The following is a 26,305-nucleotide window of genomic DNA, read 5'->3' as shown; positions in this document are numbered from 1 at the left end:
ACCAGCGCTGTTTTGCGAGAACCCAACTCAGTTCCATTAGAAACGTTTGTTTGAAGCAGGTTCTAGGTTCTCAATCAAAAACGACATAAGTGACGTAACGGAGAATAGGGCCCATGTTCGAGGGATAGCAGTAGCATAGTAATGAATTAGCAAACATGTTCGAAATATTCTTCACGATGAGATCGGTTCAGATTTTGGCTCCTTTTTGTCTAGCCGGCAAAAAAGCCCACGTTAACTGTTATCTTTTCACCTATGGCGAATCAAATAGCTACCTACCAACCAAAATGCGCTCATTGCGCAATTGGCAAAATAAATTGAAGGACTTTTTTTTCGGAAAAGACAAATTTAACATGCTGATTCGTTTCGTTCTCCAATGGCTTTTTTATTACTCTCTTGTTGTTCAATGGATGAGATATGTATAATTAATCAAATGTTTCTTCCGCTAGTCTGATTCATCGTGATGTGTGTATGACTCAAAATATCCCGTTTGTTTGCGTTTGTTACTGTTTCTGCTAATAGGTTAGACATTTGCCTATTCGACTATTGTTTGTTTAATGTTAATACAGCAGCATGTTTCGCGGTCTATAACGATACCAACGAATCGAAACATTCTTCGTTTTTTTATGCTAACAGTTGACTAATAAAAACACTGCTGTTTTTTTTCTTTTCTTAAATCGTTCTTTTTGTTGAATTGTTATTCTAAACATTTTAGTAACATGCTCGAGTGGCTGGCGATTACGACGTTGGCCCTCGAGTAACTAACACTATACACTGACAGATCAAAGGGCCTGATCTTTAGTTGGACTGTTTGTGTTTAGACTATTGCAACACTGCCGGTTTTGCACAAATTTGTTCCATTTGAATTTCTCTATATGCAAGGGACAATTATGCGCAGATCAGCCGAATGTTCGCGAAACGTCAGAAAAAAAGTATTTTGACCATGTTCCGAAACGCGGAGGGCTACTTCAATCGAATCGAACGCTCGTCGGGGAAAATGTTAGTACTACAGGTGACAGAAGTTCCTATTAAAAAACATAGCCAAAATTTTAAAATTATATTCGTTGGAAATCGGTAAATCACTACTGTCATTTACTCAACTATTGGCTACAAGCACTTTGACAGGTGCACTCTATGTCGTACAGCATAGCTGCGCCTCCTATGTCATTTGTTCAAGGGAAGCTTCTCCTGTAAATGGGTCAAAAACGATTCTTATATTATATTTTTTTAATACAATGACGTCGAGGAAAATACAAAAAAAATTATACATTTTAAATTTTTGTTTGTTAAATTTTATATTATTTTTGTGAAAAATCATTTTTTTTAGAGAAAAAAAAACGTCATTCTGCAGAAAAGTTGTTAATAAACAAAAACATAACACATATTGTTCTAGAATCAATTCGTGAGGTTCTACAATGCACCCAGTTTACCTCTAAAAACGGCTGTTCCATTTTGAGCAATCATATCTCAGAAATGACTGAATATTTTATAATATTTGTGTCTGATAAAGTATAATAACTATGATAAGTTTCAACTTTGAAAAAAACCGCTTAGAGAAGAAACTCCCCTCAATGTTTTTAAGTCGCTCGCTTCATTTGAAATGGCAGTTGATTGCGTTTAGACGCATTTTGAATATGATCATAAGTGTCTGATATCTATATTAATTGTAAAATAGCAATAATTTTAAAAAACTTAAAAAAAGTTCTACAAAATACATTTCGTGTCGCACGGCATCAGGCCCTTCGATACAAACTTTTTGGCACAGGCTATTTCTCACCCAATTTGATCCTCTCTGTTAACTATATAATCGTGTGTTTTTATTGGTTGAATTTCTACTAGACCGGTCATGGCAGACACTTTTCCGTCTAGCGGATACTCCCATACACGGGGTTTTCTACTATGTATTTTTGTTTTGATTAATAGGCTAATATTTCAACTACTATATCGTTATTTTGTTTATTCATGATTATATCTAGTCCACCGTTGTTAACCTTACAAATATACGCGAAAAAGAGTTCATAGAAAAACGATTAAATGTCGAACGAATGCAGCGGATTGAGACGGTTTTTCGCTGAACTAAACGTACAAAAAAACTCGTTTTTATTTGGCACAAGATTGCACTTCTTATTACTGGAAGAATATTCCTAAACGATTCAACGAACCCGCACTGTGTGTATGTCTGTGTGTGTTTTTATTAATTGGTTTTAAATGGCTTTGAATAGTAATATTTTCAAGTACTTATTATTTCCGAGCGAACCGTCTCGACAAATTTGGCACAATGTTTCGCCTGCCAACGGAGAGGCTGAACTGGCTCGATTCTCGATACAATATCAAACTTCAACACTTCACTTGAGGTATTCTATTTGATTTTGTCTCGCCAGCGCAGTGCACGTTTCTTCTGTGGTTACAAAATAATATTAGGGGGGCGGTACCGGTATAGGGTTACACATGGGGTTATCGAGAAGATAATTGCACTGCGCTTCTCTGTTCCGATAATTGGTTATTTGTTTTAATATGTGTGTGTGTGTTTTCATTGACTACTTATTTGCTAGGTGGCGATGAGCATTAGCTTTGTTATCATCCATGTTTTGTTTGGTTTGGTTTTGTCATTTAATTAAGCGTCATTGAGTTTTCTCGATTTATCAGTTTTCACTCACAACTGCGATTATTTTTATATTTCGTGTACTAAATTTCAGTGCTAACAATTGTAATATACCTATTTAACTTGATGGTTTTCTGCCTTCAGATACACAATAGTCCGGCGAGGACAGATCATCTCGGTTACAAGTAGATTATCACTATATTTGCTATTGTAATTGGGTTTAAATGCATTTCGATAAGACAAATTGAGCTACCTAGTGTTAAGTGTTATTTCTTCTAACGTAGTTAAGGTCAATGAGCTATATATTTCTGCGTTCATTAAATCTATACGGTTTGTGTTTCGACCGTTTTCGATCAACGTGTGTGGCAAATGAAAACACTTTAACTTCACTTTAAAACCGCTTTGTTTTGTTTCTTTTTTTTACTTTTCAATGTCGCTCCGTAATTATTGTAGGTATGAAAGTAGTCGATAAAATCAATATCAAAAATAATTTCTAGGTTAAAATTTAGTGTTCAGGCTTAAAAGAGTATGCTTCGCTGCTTTACATGATTTTTTTCTGTGGCTGAAATTCGTCACGAATAATCGGTTCTTCCATGAGGGAATGTGTGATAGCTCCAGGTTGTTTGGTTTTTATCTAGGACATAATCACTTATGTACACTGCCCGAAATTTCTAAAAGCGTACGTTCCTTGAAACAAATTAAAACTAGTGATTGGAAAATTCTTCATCAGTTGCATTGGTTTGTTAAGACGAATCATCTTTCAATTTCGCTATATACCTATAATGGGACAATTATGTGCAGTATATGTCTATCAGAATTAGAACTTTTCCTCTAACGGGACGACAAGTAATGTTTCTATTTTTGAACCTAACGTCTCCATAGTCGTTAAGATGGTTACCATAAGCCGTTGAGGTGAATTCGAAACGTGAAACGTTATTGAATCGTCAAGTTTTTAAATACTACCGTGGCCGTGCGCCTATAGGAATTTCGGCCAAGTTTTGCCAAAACACCGTTCCGTACAAATGTACATACTAAAATTTTAACCTATTAGTCAAAAATGCCAAACAACCGTAAGCTACCAAACACCTGCACTTCAAAATGCAAATATTACATTTTAGCAATAGTTTCAGCATAGATCCCATGATTGTATTCAACTGTTTTTATCATCAACTCAATACTCCCATAAAAATCTATTTTCTCTAGTTTAAATTCCAATATATTTTCTTTCAATTGCTAATAGGTTGCCGTTATAATTGATGTACCGTTCTATCAATGATTTGAATAAATTTGATCCGCATACCAATCCCCGATATACCCGCTAACCGTTTTTTTGAACTTTCGCCTCGACTCCAAACACGTACCGAGCAGAGATTTTTTTTTGAATCTATCATATGTTCACTACAATAATCATTCGTCTCAAAACACGAACAAACCAATAGTCCGCGGAAGCTCGCTTCCTGGAGCAATCAAATATTGCTTGAGTAATGCTCTGCTGTTTTTTTCCTCCTTCAAATCCTTACCAAGTGGTAAGTCGTAAGTACGAACCTCCCTTTAATCAAATTCCAACCCGCGTACGCCAAACTCCATCCCGTCCTCGTCGTGGTAATCGAACAGAGCGGGCATCAGCTCGGCATGACAGTCGTCGCGGCGACTTTCTTTTTCCGGTAGGGCCCGCTGTTACACAATCACCTCCATCCGGTTGCCCTTGCGCTGGACCCGGGTCTGATTGTACGGGTTGTCCACCAGACCGCCACACTTGAAGGTAAATACAACCGTCTGCTGACCGAAGTTGGCTTCGAATCTGAAAGAGTAGAAGCATTGAGATATTTCTGAAGTAGTACTCGTTATCCGGAAGTAGCTTACTCGGTACTAATGACGATCTCCGGCGATTTGGCGGTTGCGTTCTGAATCACCAGAAACAGCTTGGTGACGATTTCGATCGAGTGGGCCGTTTGCAGTACGAAGTCGCCCTTCTTCTTGCCGATCTCGGACTGTAACGATAGTTTGGGTTGATTGAACTTGTATAGAAAGTTTAACGACGTCCGATTGATAAATATTAATAAATGTGCACAATTTTTTTTTCGGTAAAAGGGAAAGTAGTAGCAGTACATATACAAAGTCGGATATTCTGGCCCCCAGTCAGTTGAAATAATCGTTCAGGTTTCTTTACTCAATTTATTTTGCAAGATCTTCATTAGTAAATCAAGGATTTGTGTTTAGATTTCCTCTCATCAGTATCATACAGATAGACTTAATCCAATTTTCACCAGAGATTGCCATTTTGCGGGACTGCCAGAACCTTTCATGGTGGTCAATGTGATCAATGGGACTCCGAAAGGGAAGGGGGACCTTCCATTTGATATTTCCATTTGTGAAAATCGGTTCAGTCAACACCGAATAACCGATGGTACTTTAATTTTGGAATATGCCCGAGCCTCTAAACTTCCGAAATTGCCGATAGAGGACAATAACTTCAAAGAATCTTTAATTGGCCATCAGTGATCTAGATCTGCGAAACGAACTAATTTGATGTCCACTTCAGTAGATTTTTAAACTTTGAGGTATTACCACTGTAACGGTTTATATTTCTGCGTGACCGTACTAATCAACCTATTACACCGGAACCAAAAGTCTGTTGTGAATAAAATCCAATAGCAGTTGATGGGAGTGTCATATCTTTCATTTGAAATCAAGTTTCTAAAAATCGGTAGGCAATTTGCTTTGAAATAGATGGAACATTAACTTAAGAGTTTGGCAAGTTCTCCGGGGGCATCGAGAACCGTCATAGGCGGCCAATGTGATCAACATTACTTCAATTGGTCTTTAGTGATGTAGACCCGCAAATTCAAGTTTTTTTTGCATGCATTTTAATATCAACACTCTTCAACCCATAACTCTGCAACCAGCACTCCAATCCAAATGAAATTCAATAGCGACCTATGGTGACCCCACACCTTTCATTTGAATATAACAATGTTGAAATCGGCTCAGCCATATCTGAGGAAAATGAGTAAGTTTATTTGACACACACGCTTATAAAAAATATGAGTTATCTGATTACAGATTACCCAATTTGCCACAACCTTAGTTAAGCGAAACCCATGCAGTTTCAACATCAATGTCATCAATGATGTTTCAAGGACGCGAGAGATTTTCTTTTCGACTTCAAAAGTGAAATTGAAAAGTCAAAATCATGTATCTTCAAAATAAAAAAAAATTGAATCCATTGAGTAGATGCTTTTCAATTTATTCCCAAAAAAAATGCTCAATTTTGCGCCTCGCGAGTACAAGACCCCCTTAAGGTATGGTATTGTTTGGTTCTCTCCGGATAACGAACAAAGCTGTATCTGGCTGAATCAGAAATTGGCGGAGATGAGTAGAGGGCGGGTGACTTCCGTTTTATTGTCGAACGCTATATACCTTCACCAGAATCAGGAATTTTATTCTAAGGGTTCCAATGTTTTAATGAGGCTAGACTTCCGTAATCCTTGTTCGCGGGGAAGGTCTGAGAACCAAGTATTTTTGCAGTATCGACAACTGATCTTTGGAATTCCTAGCTTCTCCGCCAATAAACCTAAATCGATTTTAACCAAATTTGAATGACATTATTTCTTCGGGGGTTTTATCGTTCTATTATCTCAATATCCCCTCGGGGGTGTTAATATATCCACTCATCGAGAGGTGTCTTTTATTCCCTTAAGAGTGGAGAATACTTCCGTATTGTATATGTTCTCTATGTCGTTATTTTTGCGAACCATTTAGCTTCCCGCCGCGTGAGCCATTTAGCTCCCAGTTTTGTCGCAATCTTCTCGGATTATCCATAAATCCTACTCAACAGGCCAACCAGTAGTTGGCGGTGTCGATTCGACGATATAGGATGGGCGATTCCAAATGTTTTGCGTCGCCCAATACACTGGCGCCTCGATCAAAGCTAAAAAGGCAGTCGGTCGTCGATTATCACAACCAATAGAATAATTTCACGCTCGAGTCGATGATATATTCTCCAATCGCGGTTTTCGCTTGTTGCTCTGGCTTTCGGTTCCTAATCAACACCACCCCTGTTTTATGATGGACAATCGTCTCCGTGGTGAGTGCCTCCACTTCTTTTAGTGATTCCCTGACTACTTGGAACTGCACATCATCCGCGGAACCGACAATCGTTACACCTCTGGGTACGGTTCATAATCAATATCCCATCGTACACCGCGTTCCACAGCGTCAGACTGAGAATAAAGCCTTGAGGAACTCCCGCCGTGAATGTCATTCTCCCTTCTTCCTTGTATGTCTCGCAGAGGTTCAGTTCTGAAAGTAGCTCTTTAATATCCTGCACTCAGGAACTCTCACGCTGTACAGCGAATGGGCGATTGTTTCCCAGTCAGCACTGTTGGAAGCATTCTTCACGTCTAAGGTAACCACCACGCAATAGCGGTATCATTTTCCCAGCTATCTCCGCAGCTTCCACGCCTAGGCAGCTTACACGCTTTCCTCATAGGCATCACCGTAGATCTGCCTACGAGGAAGCCGAATTGCACGACGGACCTTTGTCACGCTCCGTCTACTTGGTTAACCTGTTCAGGATTTTTCCCTCTCTAACAGTTTTTTTTACTGTTCCAACAGACAAATTGACCTATACGCTGAAGGATCTCCAGGAGGTTTTCCTGGCATCGGCAGCAACAAGCTTCTGCCGCTTCCTGTTAGCGGAACACCCTGAACACATCCGGGTTCTCCTGTATTGTTGTTTTCAGATCCAAGGTTGGGGCTGGTCCTGGGTCCTTTTTCACTTTCATGGCTTTTGTCATCTCGATCAGCTGTTCGTCGATAGTTTGAGCTTCTTCTTCATAATCATCCTCCTCACTGTACAGCGAAAGCAACCAGATCGTTGTTTCATGCTGCGGGAAGTCTTTCGATGACGACCCTCATCTTCTCGGGGCACCTTTCAGCTGCAGCTGGTTCTTTTACCATTCCCTTAGCAACTCCGTAGGTGTCTCTCCGAGATTTCGCGTTGACTTTATGAGAAATTTCTCAATGCAGGCTTTCTTGCTCAACTTGATTGCTTTGTTGAGTGCGGTTCTTGCAGCTCGTTCTCCTCTTTCGATGTCATTACGAGCCCTCTGGTTTCTTCTCCAAGCTCGTAGGCAACTTATACGTAGATTGGCAATCGTCATATTGCACCAAGCGACCGTTTCTCGGTTTCCCATTCCTCGATATGATCGCATTGCACACCCTTGTTATTACTGCCGTCCACTCGTTCGCGTTTATGTTCAAGAGAATGCCCTCAAATTTAAGTTCTTCGACGGACACGTCCTTGTTCAAGATATGTGTTTTCCAGCTTCACTCGTTTATCTGTCTCCCAAGTGATTCAAGCTGTGTCCTGTTTGCAATGCTGTACCAGATTGCTTGATGGTCGCTGTGGGTATCTCCTTGCACACTCTTCAATTCATCTTTCCTGTCTTTGCAAGACTATAAAAATTGACATCGATAGTGAATTCCCGGCTCTCCCTGCTGTAAGTGTTACCTTCGTTAGTGAGATATACATATAGCTTTGCTAGAACCTTCTTGATCGCTGATGGTCAGTCAAAGTTCCTTTGAATCCATCGTCCATTTCGACAATTACAAGAGTTCCTGGTTCTTGGAATATTTCAGAATTTAAGTCTCATCGGCTCCTTGGAAATGGTGTATTCGATTTTCAAAAACTTAGTCTCAAATGGAAGCTTTAGCATTACTCGTGAACGTCGAATCCACCCGAGAATGTTCAAAACAAAAAAATCAGATATATCTCATAGAATGGCAAATTACGAATCAAATTCCGGTTGATTTTTGACGATAGGAAGTTAATAGTGATAATAGTCTTCAATGACGAAAAACAAAATTATGAGAAAGTTGTAGTTTTTTAAAACGCAACCATTTTTTTTTATTTTGGTTGTAAGTAAAAAAAATTGCCCCCTGATTTTTCTCAGAGATTTTGAATGGGGGAGGGGGTTGACACTGAAAGCGGCCTGAGAATGTAAATTTGAACGAAAATGGGATCCGGCGTAATGCAAAATAATGCTGAATGGTTAATACCTATTATACCTAGGTTAAGCCCTGGTTTCTAACAAATGGAAGAATGATTTTGTTTGAAGATTGCAGTTATTCAATGTATTATGTTATAGGGTTACTGTGCCCTATTTCATCTTAGCTCCTCTATTCATCCCACCCATTTGAACATATTAGTTAGAGCAGTATCTGCTATCTCTATTAAACGCAATATTTCAAATGGTAGGATGAATAAGGGTGCGTAGTACTCGACTTTTCATTTCGTTCAAACGCGAGTATTTTACATTTTCCAAGTCAGATTTTTTATTCATCTGCTTCTTAGAAACGAAGCGAAGATGTTGATTTAAACACAATCCAATCACTGTAAGCGGAATTGTCAGAGAAATAGTGTGACATCGTGACTAATGAGATGAATATGGGCCCGTCTACCTTACTGCTTCTCATAACTGAAATAAAACAAATCCTTCTTCAGAGGTTCAAAGACCAATGGACTCCCTAAGTATTTTCTCGGTGAATGACCACAAATGTGCTGAATAAATAAATAAAACCCTATGTATTTTCCCTCCAACAACAAAAAGCCAACGATCTTCCAACACTCCAGAAATTGAAAGATACCCAACGAAATGTTCGAGGCCTGCAAATGAATTACTCCAGGTAATGAAAATTCCGCGGAAAGTGTGTTCAAAATCGCCCCCATCAAACTAAACAACAAAACCGTTCAAATTACCTGAAACAAACACCCGGTTGGCGACTCGGACCGATCCGACATATTAGAGCTATAATGGTCCTACAGAGAGTGGGGCAAGCGATACGATAGGGAAGAGAATACGCAAATATGTACAGTTCCTTCGTCGATTTGTGTTTGTGTGTGTGAGTGAATTGGCACCTACACAACTTCTACAGAGTCTACTTCTAGCAGCGAACTTACGGCTCGTATATGTATGACAGCGATATCGTCGAAGTACGGACTCAGGGACATCCGGTAGATTTCCGATGCCGGTATTCGGTACTTGATTTGCATCGTCTTCTGGTCCAACAGTAGCATCGAGTTGGTCGACAGTACCAGTAGAATAGGGATGAACTAAAAAAAAACATAATTCATTCCCCTGGCTCAGTTTTCAACTAATCAAAACGAACCTTTCCACTGGACCGCGCGATTTTATTGATGATATCGGCAAAAACCACATACTGATCGTTGTGTTCGCAGCTAACCCGCTTCCACTGAATGTTTTGCCGCAACCGAATGTAATCCCCGTGAAACGGATGAGCCACCGTTCGGGGATAGGAAATTTTCCGTTCCTTAAATATAATACTGGCCGTCACTTTCTCACGCATCCGATTGCGAGCCGGTTGATCGAATGATTTACGGTATTTATAGCAGCGCCACCGGTGGAATATGTTGCGCAGCAGTTGGGATGTTTCCGCCAGAAAGGACGGAGTCGTGGGCCACTCGTGACAGATGGGACTCATGTTGTCATGTGGCAGCCGAAGTAATAGCGTTAGCAGGAATTCACGGGTCTGTAAGTAAAAAGTGCTTCGTAGCTTAGCAAGAACACCACACGATTAATCACAAATTAACCTTGATTAGAATGAAGAACCGTCCGATAACCTGAACTGCCCAGTGAGCTTGCTTTTTGAACTCTGTCAACCGTATTTTTTCTCTTTCCTAGAAAAAATGATTACTTTAAGATGATGGAACCAGAACACCCAACAATCCGTACCCTCCACGTCCGCCAGAATGTCGCTATCACGAGCGCACTTCTCCGCAGGGCCAGAAAATACCTTCGCTTGGTGTAGCATCGATAGGTTTTCTGAATCAGAACTGCTAGCTCATTTAGGCGTACCTTCCGGAATTCATCTAGCTCGTAAACTGTTCTGGGGCTTCTTATAAATACCTTCTTCCGACCGATAGTGAACTCAGCTCCCGGCAGAGGGACACTTCTGATAATCAGCGTAACGCCTTCAATGTTTGTCCCGCTGTAGTGAGGCCACGTGTACTGGCAGAGAAGTTTGTACCGTTGTACAAATCGAGAGTGGGCCATATTAAAGTAGTGACCATTACGCCACAGATTGATCAATGGCATTAGGCTGGGAAACAAATATCTGAATTTGAATATTGATTCGGAAGGTAGAAAAGAATGTTACTCACCACATGTACCGCACCTGGTGCTGAACCAGTCCAAGCTCAAACATTTTCGGCTGCTTAAGTTCGTTCGGCTTTATGCAGAAAATGTAATGATTGTACCGTTGCTCCAGCTGCTTCAGCATCGTCTGTAGCGAGGTGCGTAGATTTGTACTCAAACTGGTCGGTTTCCGGATGGCACTGTGACGCTTTGGATTTCCCTCCGGGAACAAACTGGCCACTATGGGTAGCTCACAGTTCTGGTACAGACAGGAACTGATATGCTTCGGGAGCACGTCCAGATTTTTTTCGACGAAACCTAAACTGGTGTACAGCGCTGGTCCCTCAAAGTGGCGAATTCTGCAAGAGAAATTGGGAAATTTATTGAAGCTGCGAAATTTGAACGATTTAAAACAGCATACTGAAAACAGTTGGATGGCAAACTGGGATCACGTGCGAGGAAGTTTGTGTGGCCCGAACAGCACTGATGCAACCGAGTTAATAGAATACCGTCATTGATTATCTGCGGTTCGTCAATCAAGTGCAGGATTCCGTAACACGGCTTATCAATCAGCTCACATATCGCCTGGTTGTCGAAGAAGTCAATCTTGATCCAATCCAAACCCTCGGCTATGTACAGGTCCTGCTGATACTTCAGGACATTTTTCACGAAATGCTACGGATTATCAACATAAGGATATGGATCGGTTTGGTGAGCTTCTAATAATGACAACTAACCTGCTGAAGTCGTTCATTGCAGAAGTTGATCGCCAGCTGTTCGAACGAATTCTTCTCCAACACTTCGAAACCGTAAAAATCTAACAAGCCAATAGAGCGTCCACGCACTACACTTCCAGCACCACATCCAACCGGTTTCAACTTCAGCTGCTCGTTGATTCGGGTCGCGACCAGAGTAAATAACCGACCATACAGCGTCCGGCAGAGGGAAAACTTAATCTTGGCCGCACAGGCTGCATCTATCTCCGTCATGCCTGTTTCGATCTGATCCCAACTTTCACCGATCCGGGTTAGGCAGTTGAACAGCAGATTGCAGTCTATCTCCAGGAGTTTTGCTATTTCATCGAGTTCTGAAAATAAATCGATTATTACCGCATTAGTAATTGGGTATTGATGTGTTGCTTTGTTCTCCTCACCATACTCATTGGAAATTTCGCAACCCTCGCTACCGTCGATGTGTGTGATTGGAATGAACACAAGGTTCCCCAGCTTCAGTACTACCGCCAGAATGGTTAAGATGGAGTAAATTTCCTCCTGGCTGAAACCGAGCACTTCTAGGGAGCGCTATGGGGCACGAAAAAAATGGACAAAGGGTTGTGGTTATGAAGTTGTGGGATTGTTCGGAATATTTGTAATAAATCTTGTTTTTTTTACAAATGTCTCACTCCACTACCTTATGTCTGTGCTATGTCTCATTCTTAAAACTAAAATATCTCCTATGTAAGGTTTGCATTCTTATTTAGCCGCTACTACTAAAACAATTTTAGTTATCAATACACAGCCGATTTTAAAACGCCTAACTTGAATATTGATGATTGAATATCTGTGCAATAAAAGTTCACGAGAAAAGGGAAAATACCATTCATGAAGCACCTTTTTCAAGCAGAGCCGTCAATAGGAAGCACCTAAGTGGATCGATCAAATATGTGGAGAGGCGCCGCGCGTCTGTTTGAATCATTCGTTGCTCGCATGTCAAATGAGCAACATCATGATTATAAATTCCGGACGGTACAATAAGCGGTAGGAGTTATAGATTTTCGGCAGTGGCGGCATTAACCCACACACAGTTAATCCATGCACAAATTTTTCGGGAATCAGAATCATTTCACATTCGTCAGGTTTTGTTATTTACTTCTTCGGGATATGCGCATTAACTCTGCTTCCGAACACGCACGGGTTAGACCCGTAGGGTTTGTGTCCAAATTACATCTTGTAGGGGTGACAGTCGTTTGCATCACTATGCTAGCATTTTCGCAGTGCGGCTGAAACTCTGCAATCACGTACGCACTTCCACTGTTGCAAAGGAATATACTAAGCTTAAATACGTCACTTTTAGTATTAAGTATTAGGAAAGAAGACCGCCGTGGAGAGCGTGCTGTCGTTGATAAAACTGACATACATTTTTCCATCGTTACACATTGTTGGCGCATACATTCCTGTGCATTTACTCCATGAATCGAGTTGAGTTTCGAAAGGGCCTTATCGGTACCACAAGAACATGATCCGAGAATCTGTAACGAGTGTTGACGCAACAGACAGATACAGCAGCTGTACATTAAGTTCAAACCGTTTTGATTTTCGACAATCCTCGTGACTCGTCGTGCTTGATAATATACACATCTTCTCGTACAAAAATCGGCAGTCTGCACGGAAGATAAGTCTGTCGATTATCATGCGTTCAGACGCTTCACTAGAAATTATTTTTGATCCTCTCCTAATTTCTGCTCGTTTTTCGGTATACTGTCCTACACTCTGCTTTCGCCCTTGTCCAGAGCAATATGTTCTTTTAATTTTTGTTCTGTGCTGGATTTAGGCTTGATTTCACCTCACTGTTGTTTCACACCTTTACTCACAATTCTGATTTGTAACAAATTCTAACAAACATTGATCCGCTAGGTGAGACCCCAGCGTCGTAATTAACTGCTCGTACAATTTTAGCATTGATTGTAGTTGGTTGGAAACGACCATTTTTTTCGTCGAGTTGTACTTCGATGAACTCCAGAACTCAAATATTATTTTCGAATGTCATTATATCCCTTCCCTGCGGACATGGTTGATCATACATTAGCACAGCCATTTCTTTGAGCAAGTAGAAGATTCCAAACTCATTTCATTTCAAATAACCGTATCAATTGAGTTTTTTTGAATAGCCCATCATGCTGTTTGCACTGTTCAGGTTGTTCTCCTCTTTTTTGCAGTATACTCCATCAAACCAACAAAATATTTTAACCCCATCTCTTCGAGGCATGCTGCGGTACTTCCAGTTTGAGATTTTTTGTCATTGAACAAGTATGTCCATTCTCTACCGAAATATTAACGCAAATAATCAAGCAAGCTCCAAAATCATTCACCTTACCTGAATTTGGATGACTTTTCTAAGTTTTCTGAACATTACTTCGGATAGGTGTTAGAGATTCGATCTTTAGAACAACTACGGTGTTGTTTGAAAACAAAAAAAAACAGGATTTGTGTGCCAGTAGGATCCCAGCACTAGTCTGGCAGTTGGAAGCCTGAAGGTTGCGGAATCTGTTGAAACACAGGTTCAAATTCGGTACTAGGAGGAATTTTCATCGTTTCGAATGCCTCTTGCCTCCAATTATCCGAGTTTCTTTTTTATATTAAAATGTTCATAAACGGTATCTGTGTCTTTTTCTTGGTGGTAAACGTATTTGACCATCAGCTGATTTCGAGGTTCTGCTGTATGAAAAATATGCAAACGGTCTCCTTTCACTTTCATTAGACTTCGGAACAGTATAGTTTATACACCACGCTCCCAACTATTTCGCTAATTTCGGTCCTGATTCGTTGCAAAATATTCCATTCTATTCTTACCCTCGTGAAAGCGTAATTTGTACGGTCATCTTCACTGGTAACACCGTACTTTAGCAATTCGTATTTGTCGATGTTCCGCTGTAATTTAAGTGATTCTGCAAAAAATACAAAAAACGTACATAATAATAAACGCATGTTGCTTGCTGTAAATCTACAACCATCTTACTTAGTAGGTGGATGTCAGCTCCTGCCAGCAATTGGTAGAAAATGTGAAAGCTTCGTTCCCCTGGGCTTCGCGTTGTAACTCTTGACTGTGGTTAGAATTAATGGATAAGAGTAGTGATTATTGATTTCATTATTTTTCAAATCTATAGTTTAGCTTGTTTTGGCGATAATTCAACATGATACGATTTAAGGGTCCTTTCTAAAGGACCTAGTTAAATATGAAATTTACTATCAACAGCATTACCTTTTCCAACATATCTTCATTGGGTAGGCAATAGCGGAGAGAAACAGAAATCAATAAGCAACAATTGAACGATAGTCTAGGACTTTACTTACACAAAGTCAGATGTCCTCCGGTGGGATCTCCTTTGTAGTCAAATTCTATGTCGAAAAACTTGCCCTAAAAGTAGTGAACCATGTGTAGTCAAACAATTGTCAACTACGAACTATTCAACTCACGAATCGACTCGAGTTACTATTCTTTGTCGTTGTCGCATTCCCCATCGCTTCCAGGAAAACCTCCGCATGGGCCACACGTTCGCGCATCTTTACCAGCTCCAAGTCCCGCAGGTAAACCTCTTTTGTAATCGATTTCAAGATTTGCCTCCGGTGCACCGACGGTGACATGCTGCTAGTGTGGTCGTATGTTAGTGCAATCGACGAGGATGATTTGTGGATGGAGCGGGTACTGCTCTGATGGCAGCACCGATTGAGACTGCACCGTTTCTGCAGTGATGGCGAATAGCCACACATTCGTTGCAGATCTACATGGCTGCTGCCGGTGCTGGTGCAGTTATGTTTCGGGCAGGACGTAAATGCCGATTTGAGAGTGGATTTCGTTGGAAACTCATTTCCCTCCGTGGAACGGCTAATTGACTGATTCGAGTGTTTCAAACACTTTGGCGTGTTGCCCACGCTGTTGGCGAAACTGCTTCCTCCACTCCCACCGATCATGGCCGCTAGGTTTTCCGAACTTTTGTGGTGTGAAATTAGATCAAACTCTACCGTTTTTTCGTGAGAACATTTCTAAAAAAAAACTAATCATTACAACTATTTGTATTCGATGAGAGACTATCACTTTCATACCCTACTGGTGTTATACTTCATGATGCTATCCAACCGACCCGTTCCGGAGCTGCTGTTACTCTCGAACGAAGACCCCACCCGACTCATTGTACAGTGTTTCGGCGTCGACTGGCGGGAGTTTGGGTTGGAACCTTTGAGTGAGAAGATCGGCGCCCGGCTGCGTCTCATCTCGGAAAGCTGCGTGAGAAAGTGAACAATCATCCGAGCTGATTCGGTCTTTCCTGCGCCACTTTCCCCCGACATAACGATGCATTGGTCCTCGTTGTAGTTGAGTAGAAACTGGTGAGCCGAGTTGGCCAGAGCAAATCTAGATAGGTGAATGCGCCAGAATTATTTGAATAATTATGTAAAATCATGGAGATTGCTACTTTCCGCACTTACAGCAACAAAAAGAAAACTTACATATGCGGGGGAAGCTGAAAAAGACTTTTGTTGGCATACTTTCGCACCAGGTCCGGCGTGTAGATTGCTAGCGGTTTGAAAGGGTTCAATGCTACAAGAAACGTTCCAATGTAGGTCTGTAATAAATGAGCACAACATAAAAATCTATTTCAAACGCATTGCATTGCCTTACTTACATAGATCAGATCACGCTTGTAGCGCTGGTGCAAATTGTTGATAAAACTGTCCTCCGAAAGATTCTCCAACAGCACAGAGTCCCAGCTTCCGATCTCTTGTTCCATCGCTCTACCCGATCAGGATAGTGTGTGTATTTTAAGAATAATCGTTTCCACTGCAAAGTCGTTTCCTTCCTTTCTGCTGAAAGCCGAGTGTGAAAACGAGCGAAAATTAACACTTGAAAATAAAACACCAAGCTGATAACAATCGGTATACATTTTTCATTTCTCAGCTATCTCGTTGTTGGTTTGTTTTCTGGTCGCGCATTTTATCAAACCTACCTCCCTCCCTACCCGAGTAAAAAGGAGTTCAAGGATCTGTTTCTCGTTACATGATGCATAAAATTAGCATATCTTTTGGCGTACGCTCTGTTTGTCGACCAGTTCTATCGCTGCCGAGATCAGCTACTACTGAATCTTCATTGGACTACAGAAATATAGCTCACCATTGCATTTCACAGGTCACTCATCCTGACCGCTTGGGGCCTATATCGGTTTGGTCCTTCAAGCCTCTTCTTCAAGCGGAACAACTTGAGCACATTCTGTCGCATCAAAGGAAATCGTAGCTCCAAAATGTATGCAACCCCGATTCACACCCTTCGCTGTTGCTGGTGAAAGCAGAATTTTATGCATTTATGATGATCCTTGTTCTATTTACAAAGTACGTGCATCGGAACAGAATCCGGATTTACTTAAAATTTGATCACTTGCAATTGCACTATTACAAACAATCGCCGAGAAAGTGAGAGGCAATAGTTTTAAGAGTATTGCTAGATTGATTTGGGTGTAAAACAGCGACTTTTCAGGCGAACTTATCAAATTTTCTTCATTTTGCACTCTTTTGCTTAGCTTCTGCCAGTGAAAATTATGTTGACAGTTGTTGCTATAAAAATGATTGACACACTCAGGGTTGTGTTTGGATTTGCAGATGTTTGTTCCAGAGTGGATGTAAGGAGAGTGAAGACAACTGTCATGATTATCTGTCAGTAATATTCCAAACGAACAAATGACCTCTCAAAATACATGGATTTGTCTCGTTTGGAATGACACTGACAAATAATCATTGTTCCAATTTTGACAGTGTCGTCACTCTCCTTATATGCACTCAGGTTTGTTCAACTTCTGATTCCAACACGAATAAAAATGTACCGTGCACGGCCGATCCACCGACCAATTAACAGCCATTTTAACTTTCAACGTTCATTAAAGCATAAGATTAAATCTTCGTTTTCAACTAGAGTATTTAAATTACTACTAATGAAAAATGCGCAAATTAAGAAAGAAATTCACAGAAAATGAAAAATAGCTGAAACGCACAACTGCTCTAGAGGGCCATTCACTGATCCACTGAGAAACTAAAATATGCAGAGCTAGCGTACTTTCTATTACCGTCTCGTTTATTCTGCTGTGACTATACTAGCATATACTTCTAGTAAGCATTTAAGGAGTGGATAGACCGAATATGCCTAATGCATTAAATTACGATACGGGTACTACATCATTCTAATTTGCATATTCTGGTTGCAGTTGAAAATCTAAGAATTGACTTGCGCCTTTCGTTTTTTCCCTATTTGGAGAGTGGGCAACTAAAGCGCATCTTGTGTATACATGTTAGAGAATCAACTTGCGCATCATCTACATCAGTTGCGCTTTAGTTCCGCACGCTGAAAATAGGAGAAAAATCGAAAGGCGCAAATTCACTATTTCGATTTTCAGCTGCGACCAGAATATATGTCTGCCAAAACAAGTACTTTTAAAAGTGTTAAAACTATGTTGAACATGTTTGAAATATTTGCAAATAGTGCCATAATTTACTGGTTAGTCACTTCTTAAGTGGATTGCTTTTTAGTAGACCTCCGCTCGTTAGACTATTGGATTTGTGGTATGCAGTTTTCCTCGAGAGGACTAAACCGAGCACCGGGTTGAGGTTCACAATGAACGACAAAGACTTCCCTAACTTTTCAACCCTTCGGAACCATCAGGTCATGCATACGGGCGAGAAACGGTACAAGTGTCACATTTGTGAGCGGAGGTACCCGCGGAAGTCTAGTCTTAGCTATCATTTGAAGATACATCTTCGAGAATGATCTCTGCAGACAGAAAAAAAAATGTTGGTAAAAATAAGAGTTTTTCACTCTTAGCAAAAAAACAACCAGTAGGCACTCTTAGTTTAAAAATAAAACTTTTGTTTTATTCTTCATTTGCTTAAAAGGAAAACTTTTACTTTGATTATTATGCTTGATTAATTTAAAAGTTTTGCCTTTGAACCTAAGGGCCCAGATAAGCTGAAATTCCGTTCCGATTCCGTTCCGTTTTGACGTTGTGGATCGCAGTGGAACTTATGTTCAACCCTGTGCATATGTCTAAACCAGAGCAAAACAAATCGATCATCTCTTTTTCTCCTATCAATTTTTCTTTCGTGTGTCATCATGCGTTGCGTTACCAGTCAGAAAGAGATAAAAAACTTTGTTTACATATAGTATTAAAAGCAGCAAACGAAAATTTCAATCACATTTTAAATCTTTCTGCAATTAAAAATATATATTAGCAAAAGTTTTTCACTACAATCGGAGCATAAAAAAGTTCCGGAAGTGCTTGTGGAGTTTTGTTGTTGTTTTTCCGAATAGTAAGCTAGCGAGAGTGGATATTTTTTAACACCATGTCAACAAAAATGACAAATTGTTGATGAGCGATGTACGGTTGAAATAATGCCTGATGATAAATTCTATTCTATTGCGAACAATAAATCACCTTTGTGTATTGGTATTATGATGTGTAATTCGAATAATCCAAATCAGATTAGAAACTAGTGTAGGAAGATCTTGTGTAGTGTTTTAAGGAGCCAATAAGAAGATCATGTAGTGAGAAGACTTCACCCCGGAAGCTTAAGGTACCCACTGATAGTGATTCCATTGTACTGAAGATATAATACTTTTTCATTTGTAAACTCATTCATGTCGTTTTTCATTGAAAAACACCGAGGCGGTGGATTGCCTTGGTGTTTCACTTTCTAGCAGAAGTGGGAATGAAACACGTCCAGTGGCCTGCTCTTCTGCTAGAAAGTGCAACTCGAGAGCAATCCACCGCCCCGGGGTTTTTCAATAAATTCAGTTTGATATTTGTTTCTTTTCTGTACTCTTTCAGTTGAAGGCTCTTTTGTATGGCAATACAAATTACGAAATTACAACGAGTGAAACGTGTTAGCATCTTTGATACACAGCTGCTATTTGGACCAGCGATCATGCAGTTTTGAAGGCTACACGTGGAAATGGATACCCTCGATACGAGATTTCAACGTGCCATAATGCGATTTGGAGCTGGCTGATAACTATTCGACTAAAACTATATAAGGAATAGACAAACGAATGAAATATCACCACACGCTGTTTTTACTAAAGATTATGAATGAAAGAAAGCCAAATTCCTTTCTTCTCTCTATAGAATGTCATTACGATTCAGTTTATTCTTCGTATATCGCTTTTGGCTCCCAGAGTGTGCACGTCTAATTTTAAGAGAGTTTTAAACTGCTGAATTGTTCCAAAGCAAGAGGGCAAACTTTTATAACTTAACTGGATATTTTCTTTCGATACATAAAGCAATTTACTTTAGAAACATAATTTATTCATTCGCAATATATTTGTCCATGTTTCTGTAAGAGTTATAATTCACTTCGATCGGGTGAAATTGCATAAATATTCTATCTTAGACTCTCGAGAATCGTGCCTCCCACTGAGAGGGTTACATCTCTTTATATCATCGTAGCCTATCTATTTATTGTACCTAACCGAACACATCGTCTGCTGTTCAAATTATGGGATAAAAAATTGGTATCCCTACTTCGCACAAAATCTCTACCTCTTCCAGTATATTCATCGGAACATAGTGTAGCACCCTAATAGTTTGAGAAAAATTAAATCATCTACCCTATATGTTTAACTGTTTCAATCTGGAGCCCTTTTATTCGGTTTACCTTCGAGTCACCAACATCGGCAGGAAGCACCACATTTCCACCAAGAATCCACTAAATAATGTTACGACGTTGCACCGATTATTTAAAGCGGCTGTCTGCCAATAGAAGATTGGGAACATGAGAAAAACTATACGCAGTGAATCATTCGATTAGTTATTTTGTCTCATTGACTATAATATTCTACATCGCATGGTGCAAACCCCAACGATTCATAGAACGGTGGTGTGTTGCTCTAAATCATAATGTCCCGCTGTTCTGTTTAGTCACCCAGTTGTTATGGTTGTCCTCAAGGCTCCTAATGGCACCTGTGAAATATCAAAGAAAATATTTATTGAAAGCTATTCAAATTGACTTGAAATAATCGTACATTGTACTCCCATCGCGTGGCGACACATACTTTTTCACGAAAATTCAGCCAACGGTTATAAAAAAACATCCACACCCCTAGGGGGAAATCACTCTAAACGTTGGACTAAAATAAATTAGTGAACTTTTTTATTCCGAAAATAATCTCGACTAGTTTTAGCTAATCTTGAATAATCCTACCTATAGTTTTCAATAGTCTTGGTTTAGATAGCAGCTGTCACTTCGACCCATTACGCACTGCTGTTGTAAGGATTTCTCTTTCCGGAAGAAGCTGCCCTGGGGTTAATATTTTCTTCGGACCGAAGCAACATTGCTAACATCAATCTGATCAGTCTAATTCAAAATTGGAATCGATTTATCCTACACCAGATGCACTAAGAACTGTTGGAGGCTATGAAGAAGGAATGTTTTATCCCCCACGATACGGTTAGTGGTATACGAAGAATCTACTATCCGTTTCACCCCGACCGTTCGTTCCGGGGGGCGTAGATGCACATGCAACACCCGGAAGAATGTCAGGAATGCTTGGACAGCGAAGTTCAACAGTATGACGCTAACTATGAAAAGTTTCAATTCTTAGTGGTAAGTTGGGTGGTTTCTTTCTTTAAGATAAAATTTTTTTGAATTTAATATAATCTCTTCTCGTTAGATTACCATCCGACGTTGGCAGCCGAAACTGATATCTATGCTGAGATGGTAAAAGAAGCATAACCTACTCGTAGTAACAAGAATGAAACGGAAATCAATCCCCTGTTCGGCACTCAACAAACGTTGCCAGTAAGTACTCTTATCCATTACACTTGCCGGAAAGTGAACGGTCGCTGAAATTCAACCAACGGTGATGGATAATAATAATTGAATATTGATCCAATTTTTCTCACCACCTCCAGACGATCTCTACACCTTGGAAAAGCGTGGCGATGACGAGTTCGGTGATGGAACAGCGGAAAAACCCTTCAAAACAATCCTACAAGCCATGAAGCACGCCGGCAAGGAACCTTTCCCAAGAATTTATGTAAACGCTAAGGATGCAAAATCGGAATCACCCTGTAGCCAAATCTCAGCTCAAGAAAATTCTTGAAAAGCGTTCTCAGCGATACCTTGTGTCAGAGGTTCCAGAAGGTAAGTCCGCTCCCGGTGGACATGAGCTGCACGTTGATTATTGGTAGCTAATTGGATTAGCTCCGGCCGGTGGGGCAGATTCTATTTTGAACGAGGATGCTTATCCTGATGTCTAGCTCGATAACAGACACATTATGATTAGAGACGAAAATACTTCTAAGATTCTCAAGATGAGAGATGTCATTATGATGGCATTTAGGGAGCATTATCATGAACGTGGTTACACGGAGGTAACGCCGCCGACGCTGGTGCAAACACAAGTTGAAGGAGGGTCGACTCTGTTCAAACTGGACTATTTTAGGTAAATAAAAAATGTTCGCATTAGAAGTATTTGCTCAAACAATAAATACATTTTAGGGCGGAAGCATTCCTGACACAAAGCTCACAAAAATATATGGAAACCTGTTTGCCGGCATTGGGCGACTATTGCATTTCTCAAAGTTACCGTGCAGAGCAGAGTCTTGCTCGCCGTGATTTAGCAGAATACAGTTATATTGAGGGTGAATGTCCCTTTATTACTTTCAAAGAGCAACTTGATCGGCTGGAAGATTTGATAGTAGATGTTGTCGATCGAGTATTGAAATCTCCGTGGGGTCATCTTAACCCGAATTTTATGCCACCGAACTATGTCGATGCTATTGACTGGCGAAAGGAGAACAACGTCACCAAGAATGATGGAACTTTTTATGAGTTTGGCGATGATATTCCGGAGGGTCCGGAACGAAAAATGACGGAGCAAATAAACGAACCAATAATGCTGTGCCGGTTTCCCGCGAAAATTAAATCATTTTACATGTCTAGATGTGAAGACGATCGCCGATTAATTGTCGGAGGTCGATTTCTCTGAACAGTATTACTAAAAAGCTAGAAATTGACACTTTTACTTTAAGAAAATAAAATATTGTCATTCTATATCAATATATTTGTATTATATCTAATAAAGCAACATACAGAGAGATGAGGGAATTTTATTAGGCACCTACAAGCCCGTTGACATGAACGCGTATTTTCAGTTGCAGGCAATACTCTTATCACATATCCTTCGGGGTCGTTCCCATTAACCAAAGTACGGCACTCTCTGATTGAATTTGAACTTCCTGGCTAGAGTGAGTGTTCGAAGTGCTTACCAAACAGCCCGGTTGTCGAGGTTCCAGTGCAATCCACTAGTGCTACATACGGCCCGTTGTCCAATAGGAACAAGCGAACACCAGATACGTTCGTGTACCAACCGAGGGGAAATTTGAATTAAGTGGGTTCCCGCCGGTAGCAGCCAACTGAGAGTTACTGGATCGCAAGAATACAAATGCATTCGGTAGAATGTCACGGGCCAGGGACAAAGTAGTAATGTTGGCCATGATTTGGTACAACCGGCCAGAACTTTCACACAACACCAGAATTCGACTTATTTCGCTATCGTAACTGGTGCTCTAAATCGCTTTGAGAGATTTTGTAAAATCTGTAGCATTTGGGTGTTTTGATTATCTGTTAAATAGACATCAGTAACGAGTGAATTTTTTTTTTAATTTGTAATGTTCTTACCTTGCAATTCAACCGCTTTCCTTAAGTCATAGATTAATCGGTGCAGGAATCGAAATTCCCCGTCACCGAACTGTTCTTCTGTGCCAATATTTTCCTTAAGAAAGTCAACCCATCGATTCGTACCCCCGTCGACGGCAATGCGGATTTTTGCTGGAATTTGACAAGCTCATCCCATATTCTATTATTCACACACCAATTAAACGAAAACAGTTGATAGTCTCGTCCAAAACAAGATATTAAATAAAAGATATTATCCAGTAGATCCAAAATCACGATAATGCATTTGACTTGATATATTGTTGTTGCCAACGAAAATTGTGTTTTTTGGCTTACACATTTTTCAAAAAAGCGCTCCAAAACAACATTCGCCCCCAGCGCACGCATACGAAAACTGAGAACCGCAAAATTTTGTGATATAAAACAGAGCTACATGACAGCCATGACAATGATATATACGCTTTTCATAATATTACCATAGCTGAGAAACAGCTGGGGGTCCGAATTGGCCAGCGGTCCGAATTGGGCCACTTCCCCCTAGATGTGCATACATGCACACACAAACATTGACCGATCTCGACGAACTGAATCGAATGGATTATGACATTCGGCCCCCGAGTCTCAGTTGAAAAGTTGATTTGTGGAGTGATTGCATAGTATTTCTTTATATGCAAAAAGCACAAAGGTTTAGATAATTTCATGTGCGATCGCACTTTCCAACTCATAACTCCAGAACCAGATCCAAATAAAATTCAATAGCAGCCTATGGCTATGTTGCACCTTTCATTTGAGTATAACATTGTTTAAATCGGTCCAACAATCTCTGAGAAAAGTGATATTATTTGATACTCACATACATACACAAACTCAGCTGAGAGCCATCGAGCGCGTCCACGGGTGGCGGATGCAGGAATGACCTGTATCCAGTGTAGGTTAGTTGCGAATAGCCAAAATAAGCAACTCTGGATGAGCAACGCGTTCAGAGAGCAAATCAGGTGACATTTCGGGCGGTCTGGGTCGCTTTTAAACGTAATATGGTGTTGAGCAAATTCACCTGCTACAAGCAGCTGCGGCCGTGGTGTATCCGGCGAGCTGAAATCTCATTGCCGCACACTGGAAGCAGATGGACATTGACTCTTACCGTTTCGGTACGATTAAAATTCCCATGCAAGCGTAGAACCGGTGTAGCATTTCGTTCCGGAGCACGATCAGCGCGGAGTATAGCGGTTCGTGGTAACACACAAACGATAGATTTCAGCGGAATTGGTGTCGCTTCCGGTAGCGACTCAGTATCCCGTTTGGTACTTGATCGAGCGAGTCCGGTCGACTTTTCAGACAGCAGGAACAATTACACGTTGGTCGGTAGCCCAGTGGGGACGATACTGCAATGAACGGAAGTCAGTAATGATTTTTCATATTTATTCGCCATCGAACTTACCCGCACCGTTTGATGCATCTTCCCCCTCATTCGGTTTCGGTATGTTACAATTTCCCGTGCAAGCGTAGATCCGGTATAGCATCTTGTGCCGATTCGCTATCCTCCGTTTGTTGCCTTTGAACGAGCGAATTGTTGGACAGCAGGAACAAATACACGTTGGTCACAAACTGTAAACAGAAATAAACAACATCAATTTTCTTCTTTAGTAGGTGAGGCAAAACAATGATTTTACTAAAGCACATGAGGCAAAATGATATATTTACTAGCAGGTGATGCAAAACGATATATCGATATTTCAGCATGAGAAACAGATTAGAATATCGCGAATGTTTATATTGTTATATCCCTCAACTACTCACTGATACTATGCAGATCAAATTAACCAACAGAATGCACGATTGTTTGCTAGGAACGACTTTAATTTTACTATCTACAATTGGGAAAACTGCGACACAATAAACCAATGATTAGAGTTTTAATATCTAATAAAAAGGTTTCAGATGAACTTGTCCATTGCAAGTTATTCACAATGGTAGCCAATGAATAAATTTTGATGCACATAAAAGCAGTCTATAATGCAATGAAACTTGACCACCACAAGAACTAGGTCATAACTGGAACACTACGCACTCGTTTTCAAAACAACTTATTTTCGTCGTCATTTTAATTACACATATATGTTGTCTTCAAATTGCATGTCTGTCCTTATACCAACTGAATAAACTTTTTTTTTTCCTAAGATTTGGAACAACAGTGGTACAAAAAAGATTTAACATTAACTTTTTGTTTGTAACTATTTGAAATCTATCTAATGGCAATAATATAATATCAAATGTTTATATTCAGAGTAACAACAGTCAAAACAATGTTGACAGCTCTATGTGGAAGCTGTGGAACGAAATGTCAAATATTTGTGGAACGGAAGATTTTCTTCGAGTTTAACACAACCCTGATCACGAAACGGAATAGTTTTCATTCCGTTTTAGAGAGAGATAAAAATAGAAAAAAGGGCAGCCAGAAAAGGGATGCAAGAAAACGGAATTCCGTTTCTGAGCTTATCTGCACCCTAATAGTTGTGTTGGTTGTTTTTTGCTAAGAGCGGAACACTCTTACTTTTACTAATATTTTTTCTCTCTGTGTGTAATGTTAATTCTGCGATGTAGAAATAATCCGTAATGCGGAATCCATCAGATGTTGCTTGCGGCTTGATGTTTTTTTTGTTCATCAAAATTCCTGAATAAATGTAGCAGAGGTTCTATCAACACAAAGGATTTTCCGCACCGCCACTAAGACGTTAGAGGTGTTTTTGTATCCGGAGTGTAAACTATTCTATGGAACCGCCGCGGAGGTTTATTTCGTCGTGTTTGAAGTGAAAATTCTCCCATAAATTGCTGCTTTTCGACTGAGAGAGTGTGAAGAGCTATTGCGAAATCGAGATGGGCGAACCGACTGAAAATTGCGTATGCATAGTAGATGCAGGAGACTGGATTGGGATTGTCGCGGTTTGTATAGTTGTCTCTGTCTTTTTCGCTTTCACTTTCCAGCTTATCCAGCTGCGTTGGTATTGTGCCATTCTGACTTTAACTTGGGAGGCAAACAAACCGCTTCTGGGATTAAGAAGAGGGCGATAGTATTGAAATGCGAGATCTCAGTGTGCGAATTTTAAACGCCAGATATC

General features: G+C 40.3%; 2 protein-coding genes, 1 long non-coding RNA gene and 1 pseudogene across 4 annotated transcripts; 2 read left to right on the top strand and 2 right to left on the bottom strand.

Moving 5' to 3' along the window:
• Positions 1-357: 357 nt before the first annotated feature.
• Positions 358-17,065, bottom strand: LOC131676773 (unconventional myosin-Ia). Its single transcript, XM_058956078.1, has 20 exons — positions 16,642-17,065; positions 16,157-16,337; positions 15,981-16,096; positions 15,579-15,885; positions 14,952-15,518; positions 14,829-14,892; positions 14,737-14,750; positions 14,494-14,578; positions 14,328-14,422; positions 11,912-12,059; positions 11,496-11,845; positions 11,180-11,433; positions 10,785-11,117; positions 10,357-10,723; positions 10,215-10,301; positions 9,773-10,153; positions 9,564-9,716; positions 9,363-9,422; positions 4,463-4,590; positions 358-4,400 (listed from the first exon to the last, which is right to left on the bottom strand). Exons 2-20 carry the CDS (start codon positions 16,259-16,261, stop codon positions 4,277-4,279), a joined length of 3,738 nt encoding a protein of 1,245 aa, XP_058812061.1. The 5' UTR covers positions 16,262-16,337; positions 16,642-17,065; the 3' UTR covers positions 358-4,276.
• A 1,404-nt stretch (positions 17,066-18,469) lies between these two features.
• LOC131676774 (uncharacterized) lies at positions 18,470-19,571 on the top strand. 2 transcript variants are annotated; one of them, XR_009303235.1, is made up of 2 exons: positions 18,470-18,958; positions 19,340-19,571. It is a non-coding gene; the product is annotated as an uncharacterized LOC131676774 (long non-coding RNA). The 2 variants fall into 2 exon arrangements; XR_009303234.1 differs by having other exon boundaries at positions 18,470-18,970.
• Positions 19,572-19,794: 223 nt separating this feature from the next.
• Positions 19,795-24,320, bottom strand: LOC131693451 (uncharacterized; annotated as a pseudogene).
• Positions 20,683-22,609, top strand: LOC131676772 (asparagine--tRNA ligase, cytoplasmic-like). Its single transcript, XM_058956077.1, has 4 exons — positions 20,683-21,113; positions 21,181-21,308; positions 21,422-21,954; positions 22,011-22,609. The coding sequence occupies exons 3-4, from the start codon at positions 21,788-21,790 to the stop codon at positions 22,498-22,500; spliced, it is 657 nt and encodes a 218-aa protein (XP_058812060.1). The 5' UTR covers positions 20,683-21,113; positions 21,181-21,308; positions 21,422-21,787; the 3' UTR covers positions 22,501-22,609.
• Positions 24,321-26,305: the final 1,985 nt, after the last annotated feature.

The sequence above is a fragment of the Topomyia yanbarensis genome, chromosome 1, assembly GCF_030247195.1.
Source record: "Topomyia yanbarensis strain Yona2022 chromosome 1, ASM3024719v1, whole genome shotgun sequence".
NCBI lineage: Eukaryota > Metazoa > Arthropoda > Insecta > Diptera > Culicidae > Topomyia > Topomyia yanbarensis.
This window is presented reverse-complemented; position numbering and strand designations above follow the sequence as displayed.

Bases quoted from the DNA above. Each gene is read 5' to 3' on its own strand.
- LOC131676773 (XM_058956078.1), bottom strand. From the start codon at position 16,261: ATGGAACAAGAGATCGGAAGCTGGGACTCTGTGCTGTTGGAGAATCTT. The intron at 11,846-11,911 runs GTGAGGAGAACA...ATTTATTTTCAG, and splicing joins CGAAATTTCCAATGAGTATG to AACTCGATGAAATAGCAAAA. The intron at 10,724-10,784 runs GTGAGTAACATT...TTTGTTTCCCAG, and splicing joins CACCAGGTGCGGTACATGTG to CCTAATGCCATTGATCAATC.
- LOC131676772 (XM_058956077.1), top strand. From the start codon at position 21,788: ATGATTAGAGACGAAAATACTTCTAAGATTCTCAAGATGAGAGATGTC. The intron at 21,955-22,010 runs GTAAATAAAAAA...AATACATTTTAG, and splicing joins TTCAAACTGGACTATTTTAG to GGCGGAAGCATTCCTGACAC.